Source organism: Drosophila arizonae, chromosome 4, assembly GCF_054131065.1.
Source record: "Drosophila arizonae isolate 15081-1271.41 chromosome 4, UAZ_ARI_1.0, whole genome shotgun sequence".
NCBI classification, from domain to species: domain Eukaryota; kingdom Metazoa; phylum Arthropoda; class Insecta; order Diptera; family Drosophilidae; genus Drosophila; species Drosophila arizonae.
The window spans coordinates 5,948,407-5,972,106 of NC_142924.1; the positions used below are offsets into that span (position 1 = coordinate 5,948,407).

A 23,700-nucleotide genomic window follows, 5' to 3' on the forward strand; every position below is an offset into this window, starting at 1 on the left:
ATCAACTAGCGCCTCGCCTAGCAGCAACTGGCAGGAGATGGGCGGCAGGAGGCAAGCAGCGCTCGCCCGCAAATGGCAGCGTCCAAAAGCGTTATTATACTTGTAGTAGCTGCTGCTGTCGCATTTGTTATTGTTGTTGTTGTCGTGCTACTGCGTGTTTGTTTGCCAGCAGAATGAATATTGCCCAAGTTGGCTGCGCCGCCCCGAAGCTGTTTGGCTTTGGCCTGGCTAACACACACACACATACACACACATAGAGAGAGCTCCTGACAAGCACCTGTCCTGGCTGCAAGTTTCTTCGACAACTACAGTTCTCTTCTGCTTCTTCTCGCTCCTGCTGCCTGCTGTTGTTTGTTTGTCTTATAAATTTACTTACGCTTATTTGCGCTGGAAATGAGCTGGTCCCAAAGTGCAAAGACTCTCACAAAAGAATACAAAGCAAGCAAATGTAAATCTGCCCAAGTTATTTGCGTTGACAAACACACGCGGCGTATGCGCAATAATTTACCAAATTATTGTCCCAAATTGTTAAAAAAAAGAAAGCAGAAAGAAGGAAAAGAAAAGAAAAGAATCTCTCTGGCTGTCGCAGATTGACACTGGGAATGCTTTTTATATGATTAGTTGACAGAGCCACAAGGCAACAGCTGCAAAGCAACTATAAAAAAAAAAAAAAGTGAAAAATCAAGAATGCGGCAGCAAAAAATAAAATTTATTTTAGAAGTGAAAAAGAAAAAAAAAAATGGCAAATGAAAAATGGAAAACATAAGCAAGCAAAATGCCAGCAAAAGGCAAATATTTGACGTTTCCCAGCAGCAGGAGGTGGCTGAAGTGCATTAACAATGTGTGTAAAGCCAAACAATAATAATAATAAACAATCTCTCCTTGCGAGCCACTGAGGAGGGCGAACGAGCGCATTCAATCCGAAAGGGCATTTGGTTTGGGTCCAAAAAGGTTTTGCTGCTCAGCTAAAAATAGAGAACTGTTGAGATTTTGTAGGGAAATCGAAACGATTTGTGTGAAAGAGTCAAGATGAGATAGGACAAATGATTTGTTATTGAAAATAATAGAATATATAGAGACCATATTTATTGGGTGTGAAAAGAGAGAGAAATAACGACATAGAGTGAGATGAGAAAGATAAAAGAGATGTGCTGACCTCTAAGACTAAACATCTATTTTGTCAACAAGAATTGAATAGACCAAACAGAGAATGTACATAGTTCTTCACAGTATATATGTATATCATTCGCTATAAATAAACTTTTTGATTTTATATATGCTTCGAAAGATATATTAATATTCTGCTGTTTAAATAATTTCAGAATTATAGCCGAAAGTTAAAAGTTGAGAGCTAAGAGTGAGAGTAGAGAGTGAAAAGATTTTGTGGTGTAGCTGTGAAAGATTTCATTTTTGGTCTCAACAGTTTTCTTCGAAAGTTATGACAATAGTCAGCTGCTAAAAACAAGCTAAGAAATTATTTCTACTAGCTGAAAACCATTAAACGCATTTAATTTATCAAAAACTGCTGAAAACTATTTTCTAGAGATTTTGCTAAGAAGTTTTTTTTTGTTATGATTTTTCTATAAGTTGTTTTTGCTGTGCATAAAATTCCCAAAAAAGAAAAAAAAAGTGTTGAAAATCTACCAAGAATATTATATAAAAACTGTATGTTCCGTATAGGATATAGCTATGGTCTATGCCAAGCATAGCTAAGAATAATAGTCGAGGGCTATAAAAAAAAGCCAACTCATACGTTATTTTTTTTTTAGCTGTTGCTGCGTTGATTACGGCATATTTACGCGTTGGCCATAAAAAACGTTTACTATGAATTGCGACTGTAAACTAAGCGCAATTTGTCAATTTGACAATTTGGGCGTTTTTTATGATTTTGCGCGCTTTTAATAAACATTTCAGTGCGTTGCTCTCTGCGTTCGTTGCTTTTGCTTCGCTTCTGTTTAGCGAAAATAAAAAGTAATTTGATTGCAGAGCTAAACGCGAAATGAAGCGCATTTTACAACACTGGCTGTGGCTCCTGGCTCCTGGCAGTGGCTCGGCCACTATCTACTGTGCTGAATCGCCAATCAATGATTGTGCACAGGATTTTTGCTTATTTTCAATTCGCAATTCGTTTGTTTGATTCCTGTTGCCACTCGCCTCCTGCCGCCCCACCCCCTCCCCCCACTCGTCCTGCACCACATCCTGCTTGGCCCGTTTTTGTACACAGGAAATGTTAAATGATAATGCGCGGCACGCATAAAATGCAGTTGCAGTTGCCCGTGGCCCGTGGCTCGCTGCCTGCTGCCTGCTGCCTGCTGCTATTGTTGTCTCTGTGCGTCACACACATTACGTATACGTAATTTTTATTGCGTATACGTAATGCATTTTGATTTCAGGACAACAGCTCGCGAGGCCAACGGGTGGATAACAATTTAAATCATGGGCGGTCATTTACGTGCACGCCATGGCAAAATGCATTGCAAATGTGTGGCTCTCTCTCTGTGTGTGTGTGAATGCGAATGTGTTGTCTACTTTACGGCGCGTGGCCGTTATTTCCGCTTTACGCGCTGCCACTAATAAAAATCGTTTAAAAAACCGCATGACAGCAGCAGGAGCAGCAGCAGGAGCAGCAGCAGCAGCAGCAGCAACGTTAAATAATAACAATCATGTGTAAATTTTTGCAGCGCAAAGCAAGTCCCATCCCCCTACTCCTCCTCCCTACCACCCCCTACCCCCTGCTGCTGCTGCTGCATTGCCATGCTCCGCTGTCCCGACAGATTTATGTGCCCCGACAACTTCAAACTGCAACGTGGCGTAATAAATCTCAGCTTCAAGAGGCAGCACCGCTCTCCCTCTCTCTCTTTCTCTCCCTCTTTGTCAGCTCTATCTCTCTCTCTCTCTCTGCGAGTGTCTTGCAGCTGCATTGCTGGCTAAGCTTATTTGTCCCTCTGTCTGTCTGTTTGTCTGTCCGTCCATTCGTCGTCTTCCTTTGTCTTCCATTACTAAAATTAAAATCGCAGGCAAACGCGTTTGGCGCGATTCTATTACCAAAAGTGACTCACACTCCGAGCAAGACAGGAAAAAGCAAAAACAGAAATGTGGCTCAAATATTTTGCTCCTCACTATGTTTTTTTTTGCTTCGTGCTTGTTCTGCTTCTTCTTGACGGCTTTTACACTTTTAAACGTCGCATTATTTCCGCTGCTTTTAGTCTGTCTGGCAGATCTCTGTGCCCTCTCTTTCTCTCTCTCTATCTCTTTCTCTCTATACGTGCGTGTGTGTGTGTGTGATTTTTCGTCTTGTCTTTTGGTAAACGAAAAATACGTTAAATTAAATTATGATTTCAGTCGTCGCATCTCATCTTCGCCCCCTCTGTGCTCCATCCAGTCGCACGTCTGCTTTCTCAGTTTTCGTATTCGTTAAATTCATTTTGGCGCGTTTTTCCTCAGTTTTTTCCGAGTTTCGCTTTTCTCTTTGAGTATTATTTTAATGCTTCAGCTGGGGGTACATTAGTTTTATTGTGATTTCTGCTATGGAATTGCAAAGTGAGCTACGATAGATAGGAAGCATGAGCTGAGTCAATGCGCTCCCTTTTCAGTAACATTAGCTTTACCTTTATCTACATACGTTTACAGATTCCCTTTTCTTTAGCTTTACCTTTATTTTCGTCTCTCTTTCTCTTTCTCTCCCTCTCCCTCCCTCTCTCTTTCTCTCTCTCTCTCTCTATATATATATATATATATTTGGATATGCTAGTCTTATTATATTCAATCAAGTTTTCCCTTCTCTTTATCTTTATCTATTTCCTCTGTCTAAGTCTCTCTAGACTTGAAATATTCCACGATTTATACTTCTTTAGTGGGAACTTCCATTAGGGTCTTTAAGCTAGTGTCATTGTATCCCATCTTGGACTCATATTTCTTCAACTTTTATGTCTAACTCTACCACTTCGCATCACTTTAGTTGCCCATCTTTTCGCAGAGTATTTCATCTTCGCCATGCTGTTCGCTCTATTCCTATTGTAAATTTTTTTTTTTTTCAGTTTATGCCAAAGTATTTGCTTGCGCACGTTTCGGTCGCATTTTGTCCCTGCAGTCAGTCACTTAGTCAGTCAGTTAGTCAACACAGACGACCGCAGCGAGGCGTGCTGTTGTTGTTGTTGTTGTTGCTGGTGCTGGGTGTTGCTGGCAAACGGCATCTGGAATCTGGAATCTGGCAGCACAAACGCTTCACGCTCCACGCTCCACGCTCTACGCTCCATCCCCCCGCAATTCCCTGGGCTGCGCAAAATTTTGTTATGCGGCTGCAAATCTTCAACAATTGCCCTGATTTATAATTTCTGCTTAGCAATGCAAAATACTTGAGCCGCAATAGGCGGCTTGCTATGACTGTGGAGTGGGGTGTGCGGAAGTTTAGAGTGTAGAGTGGGGAGTGGTGAGTGGGGAGTGCGGAGTGGGCGAGCGAGTGGCAGCTGCTGTCGCATGTGTTGGCTTAGCATACAAATATTTTGCTGTTTGTTTGCTTTAGTGCGCATAAATGGCAAAGCAAGCCGAAGGGGCCGAGGGGGGGTAGCAGGGTGTGTGGCAGCGAGGCGGTGCGGAAGAAATGTGATGAGTACGTTGACAAGAGAGCTGCCTAACCGCCATCCACACACACACACACATACACATAGAGGCTCCCTTAGCCACCACGCCCACGCAGTGTCATGCATAATCCCGGCAGCCGCCTCCTGCTGCTGCTGCTGCATCAGCCATACGTCTCCGGCTCGTCATAATGTGGCGGGTAGTGCGCTTATGCATAATTTACCCGCTTGTCAGGGCACAGCGAGCGACAGAGTCAGTGTCAGACAGAGACAGAGACAGAGAGAGAGAGAGAGAGCGAGAGAGGTAGAGACAGTGCTTTGAAGATATGTCAGAGCTAAAAAGCCGAGCCTAAGTCACAGGCACAAGCCCCAGCCTCAACTAGTCAAGTTCAAAATATTTTCACAGAATTACAAAATACAACGAATGTGCAAGAAAAGCAAGCGATAGACATGCGCATGTAATATAATAATGTGCACAAACAGATATAGATATATATATGTATATGGTTACACTCCAATCTAACATGATTCTTTCGGTCTCTAGCCTCAACTCCCCTGAAACGAGAGTTCTCGCATAACAAAAACTGATTGAGTTATGCTTATGGCTAATAGAAGAAGTGCAGGTATTTCTAGTCGGGCACGCCCCAAAGCACTTGTATCTGCCAATGATATTTACGAGTGAAATTTTGCAATTTAATTACTGCTTATTGTGAGCAAATAAAAGAGAGAGAGAGAGAGACAGAGAGAGTGGGAGTGGGAGGTAGAGCAGCAGTCATTGCCTTACTAAATACCATATCTAGTCCTGCGCCGCTTAAGGTCAGTTTGGCCAAGACAAATATTTGAATTTCATGTATTTTAATTGCACGTTTCGTAAGCTGTCGTGTCTTGGGGTTATTAGTGAGCGCATTTCCTTAAAGCAAAAGAGAGAGAGAGAGAGAGGGAGAGGGAGTGGGCGAGTGTGAGAGCTGGAGCTGGTCTTTAGATTGGATCGCCTGCTCATGTTGTTGACTGATTGCTTTGGCGGCGCCCAAGACAAAAGGCAAAGCACAGAACGAAACTAAACACAGAAATGCGTGCGCCATAAATTAAAGTAGTTTTAAGTTCTTATGCGCTCTCTCTCACTTGCACACACTGCCTGTGCTTCTCTCTCTCTCTCTCTGTCTCTGTCTCTCTCTGGTTTTGGGTTTCGTTTTTGGTTTTTAGCAATTCTGGTGCCGCCCGCTGGTTTGCTTTTACCCTAAAAATAGATACACAAATGTGTTTTAATGGTCGCTTTTTGCTCGCGTTTTCCTTTCGACTCGTCCTTCGCATTGCGTCCCAATCTCTGCGCTTTGTTATGCCGTCTGTCGTTTTTCTATGTGACTGAATTTATTTGGTTATACACGCTCTCCCTCCCTCCCTCTCTCTCTCTCTCTCTCTCTCTCTCTCTCTCTCTCTCTTGCTGCTTAGCTATTATTGCTTTGTACGTGTTTGGCTGCCATTCGCCAAAAAGTTTTCTGGCCGCGTTTTTCAGAGCCTCGCGTTTTGGGTCGGCTGCCTCGGCTGCAGCTGCTTGAGTCCTGCTGTGGGGCGGCAAATGGTTTTGATTTGATTAATGAATGTTCTAATTAAGCAAAACCGTCACCTAAGCTCGCTCAACTGCCGTTTGACCTTGGCCAAATAACAAAAATCTAACCGAACAAACAGCCACACACACACACAGACACACACTCGAATTGGATTTCTGTGCTCTAGCTATATCAACTCTCTATTACCGTGGAGTTTTGGTTCGGTTCACGTTGGCTTGCGGCCGGAATGAAAGACAAATTATTTTGGCCAAGTTCAGGAATTTCATTTTGTTTCCCATTCGAATCTGCCCTGCCCCCCTCCACCGTCCACGTGCCGCAACATTTGCTTTTGTGCGTTTCGTTGCTGCAAGTGATTAGCGTTAAATGAAAGTCGAGCTCGCTAGCTCAGTGGCCCCACAAACCCCACTGGCCCCACTAGCCCCACCGGCCCCACTCGGCGGACGAGCACTAAAACTTTATCGAAATTGACTCCAAATTGTTTTTCGTCCGCCCCAAAGCAGACGTCGAGGTACGTTCTGTGATTGTCTTGGGCCACAAATTTCAATTATATGCCCAGCTCCAGCTCCTGCTCCAGCTCCAGCTCCTGCTCCTGCTCCTGCTCCTGCTCCAGCTCTAACCACCTGGCTATGCTTGCGATAATTACGTAATGGCCATTGCCTAATGATGATTGGGGCCGTTGTTGAAGTTTATGAGCGCAGTAATTGCCATAAGTGTAACTGCCTCGGCCCACACTCTAACTGGCTGACCACGCCCCCAATTTACTCACTCTCTGACTCCTTCTTTCCCATATCTCTGTCTTTGTCTTTGTCTTCGTCTATCTGCCTGCACTCAGCTATGCAAATTTAAAACTTTAAGCACAAATTACTGCTCCTGCTGCTGCTGCTGCTGCTCCTGCTGCTCCTGCTGCTGCTGCTGTCCTGTTTGTCCTGTGCGTCCCGTCTGCCATATAAATTTAAACAATGTTGAAAACATGCTGCCTTGGCACTTTTTAACCACGCGCCACACACACACGCACACCCACACACACACACAGACACACGCACAGCGTTAAGCATTTATGCTGCACACAATTTACATACACATGACTCTAGCCACTGCTCATGTGTGTGTGTGTGTGTGTATTTAATGTCGAAATTATGGACGACAATTTTAATGACAATTCAACTTAACATTAGAACGACAACAACAATGTCGACATGCGACCAGCAGCAGCAGCAGCAGCATCAGCAGCAGCAACAACAACATGCGCAGACTTTGCTGGTCGTTAGTCGTTGCAACAACAACAACAACAGCAGCAGCAGCAGCAACAGCAACAACAATGACTTGGCTTGGCAGGCAGCATCAACGGCAGCAAAACAGTTTCCGCATCCGCCAGCCGCCATTGTGCCAGGATGCCAATGCCATACACACACACACATGCGCACTCACACACACACATGCACACGCACACATGTTGAGCATGCTGCTGTCGACGACAATGCGTGTGAGTTAAATGTATGCGCATAAATTAATAATTAATTACACAGAATTACATTTCGGGCTTGTTGTATAATATTCATTATTGTTATGCATAAATAAGGACACACACACACACTCACTCACACACACACACAGACACAGCGGCAGTCCAGCTGGCAGTCAATTTGTGAGCGATGCGCCATTTTAGTTTGTGTTTAGTTTGTGCAGCAGCTCATTAAAATGCCAGCAGAGCAGAGCGAGGGGAGAGTGGGGGGAGAGTGAGAGCAGCCGCTCCTTAACTCTTTGCCCACTTCTATTTCAATTTATCTTTCCTTTTTTTGCGTATTCTGCTCTACGCTCAGCTCCTTTTGGCTCTGCTCTGGCTTACACACATCAATCTTCAAATGTATTTATGCTGCGCTCGTAATATATTTCATTTGATTTACAAGCTCCGAGTCCGAGTCAGTAGCAACAGGACGACTGACAGGACACACGATTTGCATTCCTTTTGATGGCGCTGGCTCCCTGGGGCATATTCAAATGCTGATTTGCACACACACATACACATTTCTCTATATATGCGTGTGTGTATGTGTGTGTGTGTGTGTGGCAGGAAGCCCATTATCCCTTGTCAGTGGCACAAACGTGTTTATTGGCTCAGCACAAGGACACATTGCCGCATAAATATCAACGAAATTAAGGCGCAAAATATTTGCCAGGGCAATAAATCAACAGTGTGTGTGTGTGTATGTGTGTGCGTATGTGTGTGTGTGTGTGCGAAGGAAATTGACCAAAAAGTATTAGTAACGGAAATTGCACAAATTTTCGGTCAAGCAACTGTGGCTCTGTCCCTTCAGACAGCAAACGCAGCCAGCGTCGAGGGCGGGCCAGGACTTCCATCCAGCCAGGACCTCCAGCTCGCTCTGTGGTCATTTTAATTGAAAGCAAGACAAAAGCACAATGGCATTGATGGAGCATATCGAATATGCATAGACAGCAGCATACACACACACACACACAGAGAGAGAGACAGCCACACATCATCGGAGATAAACATAGACAGGCAGCCAGACAGCTGAAGCGGGTCACAAATAGAACAGATCCTGGCGGAGGAGGCCTTTTGCGCCATTGTTGTGCATTACACATTCGATTTAAGCAACGTGTGCCTGTGTGTGTGTGTTTGAGTTTTTGTCAAACTTTGCCTTCATTCAGTGCTCATATTTCAAATGGCGCCTCGCGCTCATAAGTATGCAACACTTTTTCCCACGGCCCAGCTGCGACGCTCCCCTAGCGCCTGGCAGTCATTTTGTAAAATTTGCATGGATAATTTGTCACTTTGAATGATGTTGAAGCTTTTTGAGTGGGTTAGACGACAATCCCCCTCCCCTGTCCTGCCCTCACTCTCCCCCACTCTCTCCCTCTCTATGCCGCATTCAAAAATGCTTGCGGGAAGTGCGGCAAATGTTACAAATTGTTGTCAGCCAGGCGAATGGCAGAGGCGGGGTCGGGGGCGGGGAAGGGGGCGAGGGAACAGGCGCAGGGATTGCTGGAATTGGCAGGATGTAATGAAGTTGAATGTGTGTGTAGGTGTGTGTGTGTGTGTGTGTGTGTAAATGCCTTGTGTCGCATCAAATTTTGGGCATACACTAACGCACACACACACACACACACACACATACACAGGCAGAGCATCGCACGCATAGCATACATAACATAACATAACATAATAGCTACATGAAGAGTTTTTGTCGAAAAACAACTTTAATAAACCCGCTTGCCCGACTAATTTGACAATAAAAACCAAATGCTCTGGGAACAGAGCTAAGTAGGGGAGGGGGTTGCCGAGCAAGAAAAAAAAGGGACAAAGGACTTGGGCATTAGGCATTGGCCAGGAGAGGGCAGCGGGCTCTAGCCTACCCTTTTTATGGCCTACATGCGCCGCGTTGCTAACAGGTTTAAAAATTACATTTAATGACAATTGGCGCAACCCGAAAACCTTTCCTGCCCCCCCCGCCCCTCCCCCGCTGCCCGCACAAAGCCCATGGCCGCAATCAGATATACAAATTTGAGAGTGGGACGCAGGGCAGAGGGACATGTGTAGATGCTGAATGGCTGGCAGAAGTTGGCTGCCTGACTCAGCCTGGCCTGACTCGGCCTGGCCTGGCTGGCAATGGCATTCTCGACAGGTTCGCGCAATTTCCAGCCAAGTTGCTCCCATTAGCCACATAATTTTAAGTGTGTGCGTGGCGCGGCTTTTCGAACGAGCGCCGCCGTCGGAGGTGGAGTAGAACGAGCTCATTTAATATTAAAAGGATTTATGAGACATTTTCCTTTCATTTTGACAACGCAAAAGGACGCACGGCCGCATGGACGGAACCGGACGGGTGGAACGGGTGGGCGGAACGGGCGGGCGGAGCGTTTCAATGGCGAATGGCGAATGGCGAATGGCAAATGAAAATTTCTCTCGTGCCGTTGATGAAATTTTCGCTTAACAGAATTTGTGACGCTTCGCGTGGCGCCGTTGCCTACGCTCGGTTAAAGGGTTTTACTTTTTAGTCTCAGTTCCACATTGCCACCAGCCCCACCGCCCCTCTGCCTCCCTTGCGCTGCGCTGCTGCTATTGTTGTGCGCAGCGTGGCAACTTTTGCGCTGGTTTAGCTTACGCCTGGGAATTATTTGAGTGCTTTTTGCAGGCGGCACCCCTCATTGCTCCATCCGCCGTCCTCCTCTCAGCTCCCACCAGTCAACATCCCTATCGCGATCCTAAGCGTGTGAAAGTGCAGACGCCGACAACCGCTGAATGTATCGAATAAAAGCCTGCTTTCAATGTAGAAGTGTGTGTGTGTGCGTGTGTGTGTGTATGTGTCAGTGTGTTTGTGTGAATTTTGACAGATTTGAAAATTATTATGCAAAATGAATAATTTAGTTGAAAGTGTTAAATTGATTTTGCCCTTTTACAACACTGCGCCTCCAACATCGGAGATGAAGGCAATGCCGGCTTGATTGTCAGCGCTGATGGGCATTTCCACAGCGACCCACCGACCCACCAACCCACCGACAACCCTCACCTGGCAGGCCATTAAAAGCAGCTTAAGGGGTTGCAAATCATAGTGAACTCTGCATACGCATTCAAGTCAAGAGTATTGCAGACGCAGTTACGCAGTTACTTCAATTTATGCCGTTAAACCCATGTTATAGAGCTGGTTAGTGAAATGTGGGTAGAGCACTTCAAGGGGCAGAGCATCTCCCATGTTGTCTGACACTCACTCGTGTCGTTATTTAAGCGCATATGCATATCATTTAATATGCTAGCTGGGTTGAGCTTGAAGAGTCCTAAATTGGTTATAGAAGTCAAACCTAAATGAAAAACTCAGCAGGGAAACTGGGTCTGGGGAGGCTAAAGGAATATTTAAGCAAGGAAACTAAGTTTGTAGAGGCTAAGGGAATATTTCGATAGGGAATTTACGTCTGTGAAGCCTATGCAAAGTTTCAGTAGTTAGAACTTTTAAATATTTGATTTTTTCAGTCTCGATATCTCCCTTTATACCTCTATCTATCTCTCTCTCTCTCTCTCTCTCTCTCTCTCTCTACTCTATCTATCTCTCTTTATCCCTCTATCTCTTTCTCTATCTCCTTCTCTCTCTCTCTCTCTTTCTCTCTCTCTCTCTATTTCCCTCTCTCTATCTCTCTCTCCCTTTACGCTTTACCTTAACCCAATGCCTTGGCTTTCGCTTCATTAGGCAACGTATATAATTCTTACATTAGCTTCTGCTAAACCAAGTCCACAGCTTCTCCGGCCATCGCGAACAGATTTTCTCAATCGATTTGCCATAACTTAACTAATTTTCGCTCTAATTTCTCCCTATAGAACTATAACTCAAATTCTAAGCGCTTCCGCACAACTTCGACAACTTTGGCAGAGCTCACACGAGCTTCAGCTTGTCTCTCCCTCTCTCTCTCTCTCTCTCTCTCTCCCTCTCACTCTCCGCTCTGCTGATTAATTTGCCCTGTAGATTGTTAGCATTTAGCAAAAGTTGAGCATTTCGTATCCTGCAGCCGTCCTGGCAGTCCATTATCCTGCTGTAAGCAACACCTTTTCCTAATCAGGCTGCAAGGCAATTGCGCGCAGTTAGTTTTCGATGGTTGACCACATTGGCATTGGGCATTGGATGTCTCCGTTTCTTGTAACATGTCCAATGGCCACGCCCACTTCAGCTTGGCTTCACTAGCTCAACGCCCCGTGTCTGACGTCATTTGTCAAAAATTGACCGTGTGCGGGGGCGGGGCGAAGGTGCCCCAACCTTTTACTAGATAGACACACACACACACATCGAGTCCACCTTTCACCCCACTCGGCCCCCCACCCAGGCCTGCTCTGCGGTCGTCGTCGTGGCTAATATTGACATTCCTAATCTGTGCAGCGCTGTGTGTTGGCCGTTAAAATGCCGTGTCACATCGTTAGTATGCGTGTGTGGTTCCATTTGTTGAGGTCGCCTTGGCCTGATCAGCTGGGGACTGGGGACTGGGGCTGGGGAGCATTTCGAATCGAGTTCCGCCAGCTCGCCTTTGTATTCCTCATTTGTCGGCGCTGGGTGTGTTTTCTTTTTGATTCATGCCGCGCTATCAGCACTGGGCGTGTTTCCAGCAAATACACAAAATTACAACTATACACAAATATATATATATGTACATTTATATATGTGTAGAGATGTGTCTTTGATGATGACATTGCAGAGTCGAGCCAGTGGGCAGTTTATTAGCTTAAGTAGCTGCCTCATTGGCAGTGATTAGCGCCGGAGTCGAGCAAGGCAGCAAAATGCTGGCGGGCGCTGTTCCTCGTATCGCTGCAATTTTGTGCGTCATCTCTGCTGAGCGAGACTGTGGATAGGGTTGGAGTTGGAGTTGGAGTTGGAGTTGGGAGTCGCGAGCTGTGCCTGGACGTCATGCTGTTACTTTCTTGCAGCGCACTCAACTTGACGGCTTTTGTTTGTTCTTGGTTTTTCTCTTTTGCTGCAAATTGTTAGCAGCTCGCCCGCAGCGAGCCAGGCCCAGAGCCAGACCCAGACCCAGACCCAGACCTCTGGCATGTATTTGCCCAACCTGTGTAAAGTGCAGCTCAGACAAATACACACACACACACACACACAGAGTGTGTGTAGGACTACTCTAGGGCAGACGGCCAAGCTGGCAGCCCGGCAGGAACACGGGCCAAAAGCGATTTGCCTTGCCAAAAGCTGCATGACTAACTTTGTAGTTGTACCTCTATTTCACTCACTGTCTCTCTCTCTCTCTCTCTCTCTCTCTCTCTTGCTCTTGCTCTTGCTGGTGCGACAACACAAGTGTTTTAATTTTACGACATTGTATGAATTTTACTGCTGGCACAGCAGAAACATCAGCACCGCTGTTACATATCGTTAGCTTCCTTAACGGACGTATCCCACATCTTCCAGCCGTCTGTTGCCACGCCTCCATCCAAAACCACTCGACCGCCTCGCCCGCTCCCTCTCCCTCTCTCTCTCACACTCCCTCGCGCTGTGTGCAGCCCTGCAGCCTGTTGTCTGTGTGCTCATAAATTGCAGCTAGCAAGCTTCAGTGCAATCAACGTCATCAGCTTCATCCGGCCCTACAGCTGCAACAAAAAACCCATGAAACCATGGGCCCAAAAAGAGAGCCCCCAAAAAGATAAAAAAAAAAAATAATGGTATAAAATGTGTTTAAAAACCGCACAAATTTCGCAACCAACTGCCGAAAGTGGCAGAGGAAGAAATGTTTAACGAACCCCGTCCTAACTGTAGAGTTCATCAAGTGAATCATTCGATTCATTATCAATTGAACTTGATTTCTAATTGAGCCCAGCAAATTGGAAGTGAACAGTGCGCAGTTTAGCACTGGAATAGAACCAGTTCTTGAACTAGGGATTGAATTTAAGTAAAATATTGGAAAAGAACCGGTTCTAGACTTTAAGTAAATTACAGGAATAGAACTAGATCTTGAGCTAGAGCTGAAGTCCAAGTAGAATGCAAAAATAGCACTAGTTCTTGAGCTAGAGTTTGAATTTAAATGGCTTTTTAGTATTATATAACAATGAAACTAGTTCACGAACCAGTATTCAATTTAAATATCACTAAACAAAAGTGAGTAATAAAAAAAGTTACACACATTTTTTGTTGCTTCACAAAGGGAATCAGTTCCTGGAACGAGCTCACAGCTAGCCTTGTAACTATTAAAAAAGTTTGAGCAGAAGTTAAATTAATTAAAACACTAAGACGTAATTACAATTTTTATAAAAAAAATTAAATAAATAAATAAATTTGTTATAACAAGTAAGAAGGCTCCAGTCGAGACTGCTCGACTAGGAGATACCCTGAACCCTCCAAGCTGATATTCTAATCAGTCTGGACTTCTTTTATGCACACATACATACACGTGCACTTATAAGCACGTGCTCTGCTGACTGCGCAGTTAGCAGCGACTGCGCTTGGGCTGCACTGCAGTGTGGGCAATATTATGAGAATTTATTTGTTGAATAATTTCTTTTGTAGACATACGATCTTAATGAAACTTTCAGAGCGTAATCATATGGTTAAAATATGTGTACATTCCAAAGCACAAGTCTCTAGTACTTGAAATGCGTTTTTTACAAATTGGGGGAGAAGGGGGCGTGGTATCCAAAATCTGTAAATTACAAAATCTTTGTATCCATTAACTTTATATACAACCCAAATTTGAAGTCTCCAGGTCTAAAAGTGTTAAAATTATGCTGAAAAAACCAAGTCGATTTTTCGATTATTCTCGATAAAAAAGTTATCGAACGAGTTATCGAAAAAATAAAGCAAACTTGTACTGCCTATGGTATACACGAGTATGCATGCCAAATTTCAGCTCTCTAGCTCTTATATCTTCTGAGATCCTTTTGCTCATACGGACGGACGGACGGACGGACGGACGGACGGACGGACGGACGGACAGACGGACAGGGCTATATCGACTCAGCTCGTCGTCCTGATCAAGAATATATATACTTTATGGGGTCTGCGATGATTCCTTCTGCCTGTTACATACTTTTCACAAAACCATTATACCCTGATTTCCCATTTTCAATGGGTTCAGGGTATAAAAAATAATCCGTTCCTGAAACTGAACTAAACATTGTAGTGTTTGATGAATAATTCAGCAGTTAACTAAAATGTTTAAATTAATTTTTATAGTTTTTTAATGAAACAACACCAAATATAAAAACATGGTTTATTAAAGTTTTGATTGCTTGCAGTAAATAAGCCAACATTTCCTGGCAGTTACAAAGAATTTTGAATGCAGCACTAAGAAATGCTAGCTGTTCCGCAAATGAACCAGTTCTCGGAACTGGCTGGCAAATCGTTTGCTCCACTGTCGCTTAACTGCCGTCACTTAACGTTAACAGTTTACGCTTGCCTGCGGGCTAAAAAGGCTGGCGTTGCAGTACACACACACACACACACGTATAGAGAGAGAGCCGTGCACTCGGCGCGCCATCATTTTTGGTGCTGCTGTTGCGCTAACTGCGTAAAGTTGGCACTTGAAACTGTCAGCTTAAATATGCCAGCTGCACACACACATAGAGATACACACACACACATGTGCGGCTACTACATAAAGTGCACAAAATGGTCGACGCATAGCGAAAGTTGTTGCCGTAAGTTACAGAAGCAGCGACTCTTACGGCTCCGCGCAGTCTGGCGGGCCATAACTTTGGGTAACATGGAGCACCACTCGCCCTCAACCCCTCCCCCCTGTGGGGCTTGCTCCTGATCCGATTTCCTTTGCCTTTGCCTTTGCCTTTGCCAGCTACCATAAATGCATTTTTAAATGCCAGGCTACAGCTAAATTAAGCAGCATTTGCCACTTGCGCTTTACGCGCTCATTCGTTCGTTCATTTATGCTGATACTTTATCACAATTTCTATCTCTCTCTCACTCTCTCTCTCTTTCTTTATTTTGTTGCAGATGGTGACGAGAACGAAGAAAATCTTTGTGGGCGGCCTCTCGGCGCCCACCACGCTAGAGGATGTCAAAAGCTACTTTGAACAGTTTGGTCCGGTAAGTAAAACCCATTAAAGTGAAATGAGAAAAAAAGAAACTGAATAAACACAAGCGAACTAGTTCTTTTGTACCAGCGGCAATAAAGCAACGTCTGCCAACTTGCCAAATAATAATAATGCAAATGAAAAATCCGAATGACAGTTGCCGAAAAACGAATCATGCAATTTATGCGCACTGCGCGTGTTGCCTCCAAAGAGCTCAGATATATACATACCTATATATGTATATATATGTATATACATTGTATATATATGCAAGTGCTGAGCAATGACACCTTCACTAGCTGCCACTTGCCAGCGTTTGTTTGATCAATAAAAATGCCAAAAAAGAAAGCTGAAAAAAAATCATATATATATATGTATACATTCATATATATATATGTATATATTCGTGGCAAATTCAATCTTGACAAGTACTGCAAGGCACAGACGGTGCAGCGCCTACTCTAACCCTTCACTCAAAACAATTTATCCAAAAAATTCTCTGCAGCCAAAGCAAACTCCACTTAAACAGCAGCTCATACACACTCTCTCTGTGTGTGTGTGTGTGTGTGTGTGCATGTGTTTGTGGCTGAGTGCTGTTCGAGTGCTCTTTAAGTTCTCCATTCAGTGAGGCAGCCTGGCAGCTATAGGCAGGTGTGTGCTGGGGCACGGCCCGGTCTTGTTATAGCGCACAAAACAAATTTTTAGCACGAGTACAACAACAACAACAACAATAACAACAACAACACAAATGTTGTGTTCTTGATTGCGATACTAAACGAAAATCGATTTGTTTCGACGCTCTTCGATTTTAATGAGCGACTAGATGCTTCAGACTGCAACGGGCGTTGTATGTGACAGCCTCAGCTGAGACTGAGGCCATTGAGGATTTCATTAACGATATGCATAATGTTTGCTTACGCCTTATCCAGCAGAGCTCGACGTGCATGCTTAAGCATAAATCTTTAATAAGGATAAGCCTAAATGAACGAACTCTGCCGGATGGCTTGCAGGAATTGCAGGAATGCAAAACCTGCATTAAGATTTGCTTAAGATTGTCGTCTAAATACAAGGATTAAATGCCATGGCAACACAGATAGCTTTAAAGCTTTCGAGTCGACTGTGCTTGTACGCAAAGTAATTAAAATTGTGTACCTAAAGAGAGATTTCAGTAGAGATTCCATTGCCGCAGATAAATGTATAAGCTTCTGATTCTATTTTGATTTAAGTTTACTCAAAGAGAAGCTCTCAAATATTCTTATAGAGAAAGTTCATATATCAAAAACATTTATATTTAAAGATCTTCAATTAAATTCCCAATGTGCTTTCAAAGTAAGCTGTCCTTTTCATCGCAAAGCTCATGCAAGTTAACAAAGCTTTTCCTTGAGTTTACCTTTGATACTTACACTTTAATCTTAAATGTCGCATGTGCTTGGCGAGCTTTAATAAGCTTTTAACTATATTCCATTGGCTGTTGGCTTATGCACTTTAAGCTTAAATCCTCAACACAAGCTCATGTTGAACACACAACAAATGATGCTAAAAGTTTTCATGCGCTTTTGAAACTTCAATTAAATATTTGATAGGAACATTTTGACGTTAATCAACTTTTCTAATTGCTTTGTACTTTTAAATTGGCTGTTAGCCACCTGAAAAAAATGGCATCTATCACTGCTGGCACTTTTTTTCGGCGAGCCCAACAAGAACAGAAAACAACAAAAAATTTACATTATGAAATGGAGAATGGAAAACTCGCCGTGCTCAACGAAATTTACGCGCACAAAGCCGCAATTTGCTCTCCCTCTCTCTCTCTCTCTCTCTCTGTCTCGCTCTCTCACTCTCTCTTTTTTGCTGGGAATATTCATTGTTTTGTCATTTAATGCTGCCCCATATTCGGCAAAAACTCTCAGCGGATTTGGAAACTTCACTCAACGGCCAGGTGAAAAGCTGATGAGTGGGCTGCACCAGATTTCGGCTGGGAGGGGGCGTGGTGGGGCAGCCTCCTGATAATTGACACAAATTGGCGCAACTTTTTGTCAGCTCTTCAAACCGCCGGCACGTCAACTGGCATTTGCGATGGCTCATTGCGCCCGCGCCCACGTCACTCGATAATGCGAATATAATGACGACGCCGGAGAGAGCTTGCAGCACTGCCACAGGCACAAGCACAAATGCCCGCCCCGCCTCGGCTCGGCCCCATTCCAGCTGGCAGCGTTGCCACCATTCATGCCACATAAACGCCCATCAATCAAATCAGCGCTGCGCAAAATGCTTTTAAGTAATTTTCATCATAACTGCGAATGAAGCTGTCAAAATCCATAACGATCAAATAGTTGAAACACCTAGCCAAAGATATTGCCTAGGTGGCAAGAGGCGCTAGCGCTCCCTCTCTCTTTCTCTCTCTCTCTCTCTCTCTCTCTCTCTCTCTCTCTCTCTCTCTCTCTCTCTCTCTCTCTCTCTATTGAAACAAAGGCGCAGCAACTTAACCAAGCGCGAATTGCTAATGGCAAACTTTTCAATTAATCCGCATTTGCAAAAATAGAAGAAAAAAAAAATAGCAAGAAAGCAAGAGAACAAAAAAAATTATAATAATAACTTGGCGCACAAAGGGCTCAGTTTGAGGGGGCTGGTGGGGCGTAGAAGCATTGGCAAAACTTTCGACAGGCAAACAACAGAACTGGAGATGGCGGCTGGGCAGCCCCGTCGCTTGCCTGGGCCAAGTTATTGATTACAACTAATCCCCTTTTGGCTTTTGCCTGCCGCCTCATTGAGCAGCGGCTTGGCAAAGAGATTTGCGCCGTTCGCCCATAAACAAAATAGTAGCAACTGGCCCCCGCCGGCTCAGACGGCCAGCTCCTTGTGTGTGTGTATGTGTGTGTGTAGCCGTATCCGTGTCCGGATCAGCAGCAACAACAACAACAACAACAGCAAGCCGTAGCATATCCCAGGGCAGGTGGCCAGCCAGGCGTTAATGACTTTATCGGCCATTTTTCTTCTATGGGGGGTTGGGCGATGGAACGGGAGATAGCCAGAGCGGTAGAGTGAGGGCGTGGGGGCAGGAGAGAGATGGCCTTTGTCGTTGTCAGTGCCATTAGAGACGGCACACGGTAAAGATTGATTAGCCAGGATGACACAGTCAGGCCCAGGCCCAGGCCCAGGCAGAGGCATCGCCATCGCCATCGCCATCGCCAGAAACAGAAACAGAAGCCATTCAATATGATTAATAGTTGTTGCATGTTGCGTAGCACGACGGCGACAATCAGAGTGCTACGGCCCAACAATAGGCCAAATTGTACGTCGAATACCCAAATGCCGGATAGTCGAATAGCGCAAACAACATCGAGATTGTCTATATAGAAATTTATGACCCGAGCAACCAGCCAATTTCATGTTGCCAGCGCAATTTTTTACGTTCACCTATCTCCCTCTATCTCTCTCCCTCTCTATCTCTCTCTCTCTCTCTCTCTTTCTATTAAATATCTGTATATATATATATTGGTTTGCTGTGCTTTATTTTTCTAGTTTCGCCTGCTCTCAGCCGTGTCAGCGGCACATTTTATTTGCATTTCATTTTATTGTAGATTTTAAATGTTGCATTCGCATTGTTCGCCTTTTATTGCACAGTTTGTGGGCGAGCGCAGCTGCAACTGCAACGCAGTTGTCAAACGAATGCCGAATGCTCTAGACGAAATTTATTTGCAATTCTGTAAATATTCTGATTGGAATTTCTTATTCGATTTATATATAAGTCAAATTGACAAATGGCAAAGAGGTAAAGACTGATGGACACTTAGTTAAATATAGTTAAATAATGTGAAATATGATTTTCCGATTTTAAATTAGAGAGAGAGAGAGAGACAGAGAGTGAGTTTCAGGTAAATTTAAAAAATAAAAATCCCGCTTGACAGAAATTAAATCAGATGAGGTTTTGATAAGCTATAGCTACATGTACATATATAAATTGAGAGACTAGAGCGGCTGAAGCAAGTCTGCCCTTGAAAATGTATCTCTAATCCCATAGAAGCAAGTCAGACAGTTAATATATTTTTAAAATATTTTACAATTATCAAAAAAAGTTTAAATAATATTTTACAAATATTAAAAAAAAAAAATTAAATATATTCACAAATTAAATTTTAATATTAAATATTTAAAAAATATAGAAATTGTACTCAAACGAATTTACTTTACCCATTTGAAGTCAGATCAAGAAGAGAGTCAGAGAGAGGGAGAGAGGGAGAGACTTGAAACATTTTCTAAGAAGCTCTAGTTGAAGTGAAGAGCAATCCCAAGGAATTCTAATAATCTTTACTCAAGGTAACTTCCTCTCTGAGAGAGGCAGAGTCACTTGGATAAACTTCTGCGAATGATTAGCTAAAGAGAAGTCGCTTAGCCCATATGACTTATGTTTCCTTGCTACCCAAAGGCCTTTAACTTGCCCAAAATTATAATTTCTGCTTCATATCAATGCTTTGCTTGCCTTGGCCAACACAGTCAAGCTAAAAGCAAACCAGATTCGTCTTCAATTGAAATACCTTTTGATCACGCTTCACGACTCTCGGCTTTCAGTTGCAACATTTGACTTTTATATGCAGGAATATCGTATGGCATCTGCACAAACATAGATTGCAGTTAAGAGCTCGAATGGCCTAACGTTACTTGGCTAATAGCAAAGTTTTAATGCCCCGCTGTGGGCGTGTGTGTGTGTGTGTGTGTGAGGTCATAAAAACTTGAATACTTTGCAGCACTCTTCCTCTCTCTCTCTCTCCCTCTCTCTCTAACAAACAGATACATTGAAGAGGCAGATGCGACAGACAGAGGCCAATCATTTGGACCCCATTGGCCTAACCCCTGCCTCTGCCTGACAGTTGCCACACCTTTTAAATGCAAATCAGAGAAATGTTTTGCAGCTCCCCGCCCACTCGCACTCAAATAGAAAACAAAACCAAACCAAACCAAACCAACAAAACAAATGGCAAATTTCAAATTTTCACTGTGCAAGTTTTTAGTGCAAATGCTTCACATTTAACTGGCACACCAAAATGCATGCACACACACACACTAACACACACACTGCCACACACACATAGTGCAGTGGACCCCAAACTGACCTCAGCTGCTGCAACCTTTGCCACTGATTTTATTGCAGCTGCTGCAAGCGCTGCGATAACACAAATTTCACATGCCGCAAGGACAGGAGACGGCAGCAGCAGCAGCAGCAGCAGCAGAGCAGAGAGAAGCCAAATATACAAAAACAAAAATGAAAAGTAAAAACTGGCAACAAAACCAACAAAAATGCAAAGCTCTTTGGCTAAAAAATTGCAAATAAACTACACATTTTGCAAAAATCCCCTTACAGCAGCTATACCCCTAAAGGGTCCCTCCACCCTCCCCCCGCCCCGTGAGTCGCTGTGCAACAAGCCTGAACTATGGCCATGGGGTATGGAAATTGCAGTGGCCAGTATCAGGCAGCCTGCAGACATCGCCCTGTGGCTTTTAAAGGTGTTTACGGTGTTTGCATTGCCCTGCCCCAAGGGTTAGTTAATTTAAGCGCTTTTCATAAGCATTTTATGTGCAGAAGACGAGCAGGGCCACAGTCAGAGCGAGAGAGAGATAGAGCGAGAGCTGACCAGGCCAAGGGGCAGAAGTGCAGCCAGAGCTGCCAAATGTCCAGCCAGCTGGCGCCGGCTACTTCTCACGGCTTGAGTAGTGGCCAAACCAAAACAGGAGAAGCAGCAGGAGAAGCAGCATAAGAAGCAGCAGGAGCAGTAGCAGCAGCAGCTATCCCTGGGGCATTAATTATGACAAATTATGCAAAATAAATTGCAACAAAAATACAAAAGAAGCAAAGTTTAAGTATTTTATATATAAACTGGTTAGAGAGAGCGAGAGAGAAAGACAGAGAGTGGGTGTGGGAGTGGGAGCAATGAAATGATTGACATTTGCTTATCGAATAATTCATGTGAATTTACATTTATAATTATTTGCTTATGATTGAATGCATGCAAAGCAAGACAGATTAGCTAATAATAAAGCAAACTTCAAATTCAAATATGTTTTCGAGTGAAAAGTGGATAAAGAGACGATTGAAGAGGTGACTAAAGATGTGACTAGAGAGATGATTGAAGAAGCCATTTGAGAACAATTGAAGAGGCAATTAAAGAGGAATCTAATATACATTAATATTTATATTATATATATACATATAAATATCAGCAAAACTGCTATTCGTTTAAAAAATAAAACACGTCTAAAATTCTACTCTTGTCTTCGCTCTTCTTCTCTTCACTTTTGAGACTTTCGAGGCCTATCGTCGCTTCTTAAATAACTATCGTCTCTATCGATTGTTCTTAGCTCAGCAACCTTGCGTAATTAGTAACGGAGCCAAAACAACTATCGTCATTATTAATGGTTTTTTAATAGCCCTCGCCACTATTAATGATTCTATAGCTTTCAATGCTATTGGCCGGTTTGACTCAAATCATCTAGTTGATCTATTATTATTATTCTATTACTAGTACGTTAGCTCTACCGAATAGATATACAAGCTTCATTCCATTAACACCAGCCTTAACTCCACTGAACATTTTCTAGCTAGGCAAAGTCCACTCTTAACCAAATTTTCTCTTGGCTTGCCCTCAGCAGCTAAACTCTGACTGCTCAGCTCATATGATATTCCCTCTGATATGCATTTATCTTACTGCCTTTGCTCTGTACATTCTCAACACTTTCTATGCCAAAAGCCAAAAGCCAAAAGGCAGGGTATATGCAAGTCTGCGTGCCGCTGCTGCAGATGGAGTTTCAATCTTGTTTGTTTGCTCACCTAGCTCGACGTATCAGTCAGTCAAGCAGTCAGTCAGCTCTGTTTGTGTTGTCCTTGTGCCTCCACACACACACACTCTCTCTCTCTCTCACTGTGTGTGTGTGTGACATAACTGTGGGCAATTTTTGAGGTACTGCGAATGCGAAGTGCCTCTTTCCAGCTGCATAAATTATGATGAAGCGCAAATCTTCAGTTAGCCGTATGTAAATGTAAATGAAGGCTTTGTGCCTATGCCTGCATGTGTGCTAGTGTGTTGGCGTGTGTGTGCGTGTGCGTGTGTGCACGATGAGTGGCAGATTTGCATAATCCTTAGCAAAAGGTTCCATGACAACGCCGCTGCTGCTGCTGCTGATGCTGATGCTGCTCGAAATGTCAATGTGGGTGCATTGGTTGGGTTAGAGGGTTAGCTGGTTGAGGTTACAGATGCGGGGGGAGGTGGCTGGTGGTTGGTGGGGGCTCTGGCTGATGATGGCGGCGGCTATGGTGGCTGCCTGACAAGCCACAAATACTTCAGCACCTCCACCTAAGCTCGTAATTAACAGTATATATGTATATATAAATGATATATGCACCACATTTGTAAAGGTGTGTGTGTGTGTGTGTGTGTGCTGTTGTATGTGTGTGTGTGTGCACTCAAAGCTGGCACTAGCAGCTGTCATTTACATAGCCAATTAGTTGTACATAAGCACAACAACAACAACAACGGCAACAACAACAACAACAAGCACACCTGAGCTGCAGCTTCAGCTGGCAATTTCTAGCTTAATCCCCGCCCGGCCGCAACTAATTTAATTGTGTTCAATTTGGCATAAAGGCGTTTAATGCCAGCAAGAGCTGATAAAACCTTGTAAGCACACACACACACACACACACGCACACATACACATATTGATATGTATACATATAATGTCTGGCTATATATTATGGATTTTTCACATGATATGCAAAGCCCAGCGGCGTCAAAGCAAAACCAACTGCAGAAAAGCAAAGGCAAAGGCAAGGGAGAAAAAAAACTGGAAACGAGCCCCCAATGCAGACGAAGACGTTCGTTCGTTGTTAATGCTTTGATAGACACATTACTTCCGTCTCAGTGGTTAGGCAGTGCAGCAACAACAACAACAACAACAACAGCAGCAGCAGCAACAACCGCAGCACCACCAGAAATCTAATACGTCTTGCCAAGCGAGGGATAACTGTTTGTTTACACAGCCCGAC

At 43.9% G+C, this 23,700-nt stretch overlaps 1 protein-coding gene across 5 annotated transcripts in view; it reads left to right on the forward strand.

Moving 5' to 3' along the window:
* The window catches only part of Rbp6 (RNA-binding protein 6), a 205,749-nt gene that overhangs the window by 117,901 nt on the left and 64,148 nt on the right, over window positions 1-23,700 (forward strand). For all 5 annotated transcript variants that reach the window (XM_089467844.1, XM_089467843.1, XM_089467845.1 and 2 more), the window contains exon 6: window positions 15,586-15,678. In XM_089467844.1, the coding sequence (XP_089323970.1) occupies window positions 15,586-15,678 (93 nt within the window). The remainder of the gene's footprint in view (window positions 1-15,585; window positions 15,679-23,700) is intronic.